The sequence below is a fragment of the Cololabis saira genome, chromosome 5 (genome assembly GCF_033807715.1).
Source record: "Cololabis saira isolate AMF1-May2022 chromosome 5, fColSai1.1, whole genome shotgun sequence".
NCBI lineage: Eukaryota > Metazoa > Chordata > Actinopteri > Beloniformes > Belonidae > Cololabis > Cololabis saira.
The window spans coordinates 36949067-36957346 of NC_084591.1; the positions used below are offsets into that span (position 1 = coordinate 36949067).

Below are 8280 nucleotides of genomic sequence, written 5' to 3' on the forward strand. Positions count from 1 at the left end.
AATGCAAACACTGCTGTCTGTTAACTTTGTCAGAAACAGAAGCACAAACGAGGTAAAACCACTGGCAGAGAGTTTCTCCTTCAACCCTACTTATGAATTATCGAATGGTTTAACATGGTCCTGTTTTTCTACATCAGTTCTCGTTCTTTTCTCTTTTTTTTGGTGTCATCTATGCATCTTTGCAGATTGGGTTGCAATCTTTCTTGCCCTCAGTAGACGTCTCATTGTGCAACGGGGCTGAACGAGGACTTTGGAAAGATAACTCAGAACTCACGAGCCACATCTTCTTTGTGATCGCACCTTAGTTTTGTTTATACCCTACATTTAATGTTAAGCTTATACAAGGTGAGGCACTTAAAATGTTTAATTGAAGATTTTATCAAACAAAATTAGTGGGCTTGGGTGCCATCTAGTGCCAATCAGAGATTACGCATTTGAAACAGTCTGCAAAATGAATAAATAAAGCAAACAAACAAACAAACAAAGGGGTGGTGGAGGCATAAACTGCGTATAGTAAAATTATTCACTGTGTGTGGTGGGTGTACGTGTCATTAAATCGGATAGCACAAAGAAAGAATCTGGTTGCGACAATGCAAATATAAAGTAAAAAAACTTTTTTCCTAATGTCAGTAATCCAAATGAATCAAACAGAGATATTCAGGAGGCTTTACATGGAATCGAATTTACATGTTTATGAAAAGCAGATGGTATAAACAGCATATGAACGAGTTAAATGTACACATACACAGCAGAGACAGAAGACTAATGTTCACTAGTTGTTCCCTTTGCCTAATTTCACCAGCAAATGTAGATTTAGGTTTGTTCCTGTGACATAAAAACTATTTTTTGTCTTATCTTTTAGTACGTTGGATCCCAGATCTCCTTTGTGTTCCCTCCAAAGACAACCCTCATCACATCTCTCGGAATCACCCCAGACTTCTTCCTCTTTTCTATTTAAACAAAACTGATCTAACTTTGGAGTTAAGGTCATGAGGTATGCTTTTTTGGTTATAAAATACTGATAAAATACAGATAAAACTGTTTATTTAAAATAATTGAATGAAAAACATCAGGGCCAAAAGATGACAAAGACACAGCAACATGTTAGATAATACTTTATAAAGACAGTAACAATTGATAATCTGCATTTAAACTGGATCATGCTGAATAGCAACATTCTTCCCCATTTCCCTAAAATTGTTCACAAATATACTTATTCAATGTGGAAAATGGTGTTAATAACTTTTGCAGTTTCTTATTCAAAAATACATCAAACAAATCTACCTTGTTTGTGGTAGTTTGTAAGATCAAGCTATGGTTTAAAACCCTTGATGCCTGATATGAAATAAATATATCTAATTAATAGTGTTTTAGATTTTTTTTCATGATATAAAAGTATTTTTATTGTTTTTTATTTTGATTCTGGGGTGGTTCAAAGCTATCAGAATGGTATGAATCATGATGTGAACTCGGGCATCAAAGGTGTTAAGGCACTTAAGGTGGCACATTGTATTTTTAGCTTAGCAAGCTGCTACATGAAGAAAATGAAAGGTAGGCTAAGTCATTTGTTGATATTTAAACAAACCACTAGCTCCTCCCACCTTCTCCCGCTGCCACTCCCCGAGAAAAAAGAGCTCTCCCAAGTGGTGTATAAAGACTGAGAATTTTCTTTTATTCTTTTAACCGTATACTCATGAGATTGGCAGCTAATGGACTGCGAGATATTCAGCGAACGTGACAAAAAGTCTTCTCGGTCAGAAATCATGTAGACTGCCTTACCGTACCTTAAAGGGAATCGAGAACGGTGCACCACTCGCTCCAATAAAGTCACACTTGTGGCACTTTCGCGCTCTTAAACGAGCACGGAAGTACCTAAACAATGAACTCAGACACAAATCTGCTCAAAACTATTTCAAATATAATATGATTAGGTACAGTTTTGCTAACTGAACATTCAGATTTTTTCCTGACAAAACCTTAAAAAGTTATACCTGATGTACAAATCTTACAAAACGAAACAAACACGCACAAAAAAATGAAAGATCACAGTGCAGGGGTTTTTTCCCCTATGCAGACAAACAATGTTGAATTTCATCTTTATGTGGATTTGTAAAGAGGTTTAACTATTTCATCTCTTCGAGACGTCGATAAACACCTGAGGAACTTTAGTTCTCACCAACATTTTCACAGTGAAGCATCAAGCAGGCACAATAATGCCACAAGTACTGCTATGATATAATTAGGGGTGTACATTTTTTTGCTTGTGACTAGATACAACCTGCAATAAAAAAAGAGGCTAATTTGGCTTTGTCATGGTTGTAATCTACCACAAAGATGTTTCTGGACTTTTCACATCTATTCTATCCTGGCTCTTCAAATTGCTCAAGTCCTTTCGTACCGAGACCTGTTCCCGAGGTGTTTGAAGACGAGGTGGAGAACTGTAGTGCACCATCTGCTGGTGGAACTACCCCATTACCTTTAGTTTTGAAATAAATGACATAAAATAATGGCAGGACAATACCTATCAGGAGCATGGCTACAACAGCGTTCCACCACTGGATCCCCCAGTCTGCACCGTGGCCGATCAGGCGCCGTCGTCTCAAACCAAACCTTCCTACTCTGTCAGAGGTATCCAACAAATCCTCATCTTGATCAGTGGTCTGAATCAGTTTGTCAATATCACTCTCCATCTCCATGAGAAAGTCCGTGGCCTCCTGCAGACGTGTCTGGGATCGGCCTCTGTTGAGGGGCCGCACTGATGCGATAGATGGATGTGGCACTTCCTCTTGACGACCGTGCATGTCCGGGAAACTCTCTGTTAAAAAGCTGTGTTTCTGAACTGGTATTTTAATAGACTTTAGTCCAAAAAGATCTTGCTCCTGCATAAGGTTGTTTACTCGCTTTATATCTGCCACCTGTTGACACAAAGTGTAAAGTAATGACCAGATTTTATTAAGGAACAAAACAAAAACGCGCACACACACACAAAGACTTTAGTCGGTTTGAGAAGCCTTTACCTTACAGCCGTACTGAAGTGCAAGTTTGCTGAGATTATCGCCATCTAAAACCTCCCGCTCCAGCAGCTGGACATTCCCCGAGCTGCTCTGCTTCATCTGCCTCATCTCCACCACACTGAGATCTTCATCTTCTGAGGTTGCAGCCGACTCATCCTGCGTCCTCTTGAATGTGTACACCTGGCCATCAGCGCTGGCGTGAACATCCACGGGGGCCTGGAAAGCCTGCGGGTCACGCTCCCCCCTCCACATGATCACAAACCAACCTGGAAATGTAAATACCCATCAATAATGCATGGTTGCAAACATACATTCTTTAAACAAATTTGTTATTTAATTTTATTTGATCAGACAACAGAGAATGTGGCATAGTAAAAGGACAAAATACCATTAAGATAACTGAGTAATTAGTGAGCATATGAGCTGATGTGCAACTCTGCAAGAGTTATGAAGTTTTGCAACAAGTTGCAAAACTTATGTTGTATAGTTGTGTGTGTGTAAATCGTGAAAATTGCGCAAGACCACACATTTATAGAGACTACTGTGAGTGCGCTTGCGTTTTTCTAAAGTTCCCGATCATTTAAACCCAAAATTATTTCAGTTCTTAATAAGTATCCGACTGTGCATTGTCGCGGTTACTTCACGGTCTTTCGGTAGACCTTAAAACTCCGACCTTAAACACCAGCGTTTAACAAAAAAGCACCCGGCCAGCGGTGACTCGAATGTTATTGTTGTTAAAATACACATTTTCAGTTCCCAAGTTCATTTCGCTACATTTTTATTTACACATTTTAAAAAGCAGAGGCTACGTTGTATCTATCACGTAAAGTCCGCTCATTTGGGTACATTTATAAAACCTGGCCATGACATTTGGTACATTAGAGGTTGTTTGTCGGAGCTCACGTTGAGTCCGTGAACGCAGCAGCGACTTCAGCAGCTAAAGACGTTCAGCATGTGTTCAACTTTGTCACAGAAAGCTGTTTCTTTTTCAGCAGCGGATACAGTTTAATCATGCGCTTTGAGACCAGAAGGGTACAGACTGTGCTGTTTCGATATGATTACCTTATGCTTTGGTAATAATAACAGAAAAGCCACCGTCTCCCAAACCAGTCCTCCCACTCTGGCTTTATACGGTCAGCTGCTGCCGTGTCTGGCGTCTTCTTCGTCTCCATTAACAGGATGTTCAGTTGATACAAATACACGAGGGCGCCCCCTGCCGTTCACACGGCTATTGACAAGAAGAGTAAAGACGACAGAAGTCTTATAAAATCCTTTTTCGTGACCTTTATAGTTGATAAAATGTGTGGGATTGATTTTCAGAAAAAAACATTGAAAATATGAATTGCTAATTACTAGTCGAGTTACAATTGTCCCAAGATCTGCGCAAAAGCTTAATATTGCAAAAGGAAAACCTGCAATGGAAACTCCTCTGATTTGAATCCGATGTAGGCGGTCAATCTAAAGTCATCAAAGTCTACTTTCCAGCTATTTTTGGCCTGATTAATATGATATACTTGTGGTAAAATGCTACTTAATCATTATGCATTACTACATTACATAAGAGCTTTGGCCCTAATAGATCATCCACTGCCTTCATTATTTGTTGACTATTTTCACAACAGCTGTAGTGGCAATCGCAATAACTAACTATGTTATAGTCCATTTTCTTCAAAGTCGAGATCTTTTCAATGTTTTATGTTATGTTCAGTGTCATTCAAAACAAGAAGCTGACTCTTGATTCTAGGAAACAGAGGTAAAGATGCGACTCCTCTGTGCATCAGAGAAGAAGAGGGAGCAAGTTTCTTTTTATGTCATATTGAACAGGCCATGGCTACCAGCTGATTGGAAACGGCACTGTTTCTTGAGGAAACTTTGAAAAGCTAACCATTGTAAGCTTACAAATGAGCCAAGAGTAAGCATCTGAACTGACAACTGCAACAGAAGATATTTGCATCTGGTAATTAAAGAAAAGAACATCTACCCTATCCACCCTATTTTTCTGACCTTAATAATATATTTATTCATTGACAAAAAGGAATTTTATTGTCGTTTCTTCTTTTCCAAAGAATATTCATGGTCATAGTAATAGTAGTATCACATTTGACCGCTAGATGGGGATAATGATCTTTCAAAAAAGTCTCTTAACTGCTGAACTGAGTAAAATAAAGTTTTTCGGAGAAAACGTACTACCTTTACCCTAATCTCTTATCTTGTTAACAGGTATAATATAATTGCTTTGGATATTTACTAACTTCAAAACAATCATTTTCTGGCTGGATGTTATCACAGAGGACTTTTATTCATTATTTCAAGCAATAACATGTTCTATTAGGAATCACCAGCTATTGATTTGTTAGTAGCATATCAGCATTAAAGACCAGCATAATCTGAATCCACTGTCACCACAACATTACTCCCATACTCTTTAACAAATCCCAAGAAAGCTAGTTTTGATTGTCTTTTCTTTATTTCCAAACATAATTGTGGACGAGACTCTAAAGGTCTTTCATATGAAGACACCCATTCATAATCAAAATTAAGCAGTTTAATCAATATAGTTATTATATATCCACATATATTTGAAGACAACATAGAAAGTTGTAGAGAGGAACTTTTTTTTTTTGCGGGGGGTTATAATCTGACATTAAACTAGTAAAAAGCACATCCTTAAAGCAGCATGCAGGTATACATCGGTTCTTTCTTATTTCTATTTTGTCTTTTTAGTCAAGGCTACAAAGCCATACCTTCTGTCACAAAAGGATAAAAACAGTATCCAAACGACAGAAAGTTTCCCAATTATCCAAACTTGAATCAAAATAAACCCAGTCGAGAAGCTGGGAAACAGAAATTCCCAGCTATCTTAACTGAGCTAACCGTAAGTCATCGAACCCAAAGAGAATCCAGCAATACAGAACTAGCTTCTTAAATCCATCTGCTTTTAGCATAAACTCTGATCCTGAACTTACGTGAGACTGATCTTGAGCTTCCTGCATCAGCAAACTGATTGGCACAGGTTTCTTTTAATACTAACATGATACTGTTGGTGCTATTTAAGTCCAACATCATTAACCATTGCACAAAGCTTCTCATGGCTGGCAATGCAATCGTTGTCTTTGGTCAAAAGTACACCCTGGACGGGACCTTTAAGAGAATAAATCACTATAGCTGTTGCAATACATCATAGTTTCCTATAATTGTATTTTGTGCTCAGTAATATCTCACACTACAGAGCTGTATTTGGCCTAAAGGTTTTCTCTTAACATAGTTGGCACACATGTGACATGCAGACATGTGGTTCCAACTGGACGAGCCTAAAGGCTTGTTCTTATTGAGTCAAGCTCCACACTTACACTATGCCGTCACACTCACTTAGTTTTATGAGAAGACTGATTTATTCTCGGCATTCAGCTCTTTGTGGCTTTCCTGCATGTTTGTCTTTAATAATGCAAGCTCAATGTAAACTTAATATGGTCCGAGCAGCCGTTCGCCGTGTCTTTAGCTGCAAGGTGCAGCGCTGCCAACCACCCTGCAACGCTAAAAGGTACTTAAACTATACCAATCTTAAACTGCTGTAATTAAGTCACTTTGCACAAAGGGTGTGCTGAAGGAGGTTAATTAGACTGAGACTTTGGAACCATAACTTATGGTATTAAAACTTTGAAACTGCATGTATTTTCCCCAAAGAACACACATTTGTAATTTATACACCTCTGTGCTTAATGGAGATGAATCTTAGTGAAAAGAAACCTGAGCCAAGAGCGAAAAGAAAGCCAAGAAGTGGGGAATTTTGACTGTAAACTTTTACAATATGGAAAATTAGTGGAAAAAAAGCTGTTATGATCTTTATTACTGAAAATACCTGATTTAAAACAATGAAGTGTTTTAAGTTTCGTTTTGTCCCTTTATTCCTGCCAATACCTCTTAAAGCTTGCAAAAATAGGGGGTCCTCACTGTTGCATTATGTATTTATTTATTTATTTTGAAATTGGGGGGTCTGCGCCTTCTGCCTTGGGTTTGTGGGTTTGAATTGTTTGAAAAAAAGAAAAAAGAAAGCTGCATGGGCATACCAGGAAAATATGATATTTTCGAATGTCCAGTCTTGTGCATCCGTTACTGGAACTAGTCCTGGCCTTTCCAAAAACAGTTATACCCCAATAATTCAATGACCCTGACAAAAGTACAGACTCCCACTGTTTGTTGGTCCATCACTGATGCCTTTGAGCTCAGATAAGTTGATAATGACTGTGATGGAGCTCAACATGGGGGGCATTTTTGTGCAGAGTAAAATCGGAATTGTCAGTTATCCCATGCCTATATGGTTGTATCAGCTGTTAGTGAGTGATCATTCTTGATGTGGTACCGACTGAGGGAAAAGAGATTATGTGTGTCCAGATAAGGCTTATTCATTGCCCTCTATGCAAAGAAAAATCATCCAGATTCCTTTGATCAATACATTTTATTTTGCACTGTGGATATAGATATATCAGAATATCGTCCACCTATCACTGAAGAACTTTTTGTTTGTTTTATAAGTTGAAACATGTTCTTGTGCAGGGGTTGGCAAACTGGAAATTCCACATTTGTTCCTCAAACACACCGAAATCTGTGTTTACTGCTTTTCTACCATAACGTGATCACAGGGGGGGTGCACTGAAGTTGTTTGTTGAATGTGAAATTGTGTTAAAATTGTTGTTTCTCGCCAAAGTAAAAGCCAAGTAAGGAGCTTGTAGGATATGGTCTCGGGTGCCATCTACTGTGGATTGGGATTTGCAACCACAGCAAGCCAAATTCCTAAATGCAGGTGTTAATACTGTTTAAACATAATTGAACGATGTTAGGCTGATTTCCATTTACAGGGCCCAGTGTAAAACCTCGGAGGGAGGAAGTGTGTTAAGGCCAGTCTCCTCCTCTGTCCTCTCAGCCCACATCACATCAAAGGACTCCGCTGACAGAGTCGTTTGTGCCAGTTTCCATGTAAAATCAACATAAACATTAAGAAGGCATGAAAAGCTATTTAGAGAAATGAGATAAACCCAGAAGGAGCTGAGATTGTTGCTGCGTTCCATTTGTTGTGTTTGCTCACACAGTGACGGTGGCGATGAAAGAGGAGATTTGAACTCGAGGGGACATTGATTGGGCTAAACTTCATTTCCTGCCGAGAGCATTCCCATCCCAGCCATTATTTGTGTGTGGAGCCCTTCCATGATATCAACAGGCTGAAAAATGAGGGGTGGATTTGTTCATGTGTTTCATGTTGGCCCTTTCT

General features: G+C 38.8%; 1 protein-coding gene across 1 annotated transcript; it reads right to left on the bottom strand.

Annotated features, from left to right (window-relative positions):
* Positions 1 to 912: 912 nt before the first annotated feature.
* lysmd4 (LysM, putative peptidoglycan-binding, domain containing 4) lies at positions 913 to 4162 on the bottom strand. The gene is made up of 3 exons (XM_061722649.1): positions 4077 to 4162; positions 3018 to 3280; positions 913 to 2915 (listed from the first exon to the last, which is right to left on the bottom strand). Exons 2-3 carry the CDS (start codon positions 3264 to 3266, stop codon positions 2361 to 2363), a joined length of 804 nt encoding a protein of 267 aa, XP_061578633.1. The 5' UTR covers positions 3267 to 3280; positions 4077 to 4162; the 3' UTR covers positions 913 to 2360.
* Positions 4163 to 8280: the final 4118 nt, after the last annotated feature.

Bases quoted from the DNA above. Each gene is read 5' to 3' on its own strand.
- lysmd4 (XM_061722649.1), bottom strand. From the start codon at position 3,266: ATGTGGAGGGGGGAGCGTGACCCGCAGGCTTTCCAGGCCCCCGTGGAT. The intron at 2,916-3,017 runs GTAAAGGCTTCT...TTGTGTCAACAG, and splicing joins CACTTCAGTACGGCTGTAAG to GTGGCAGATATAAAGCGAGT.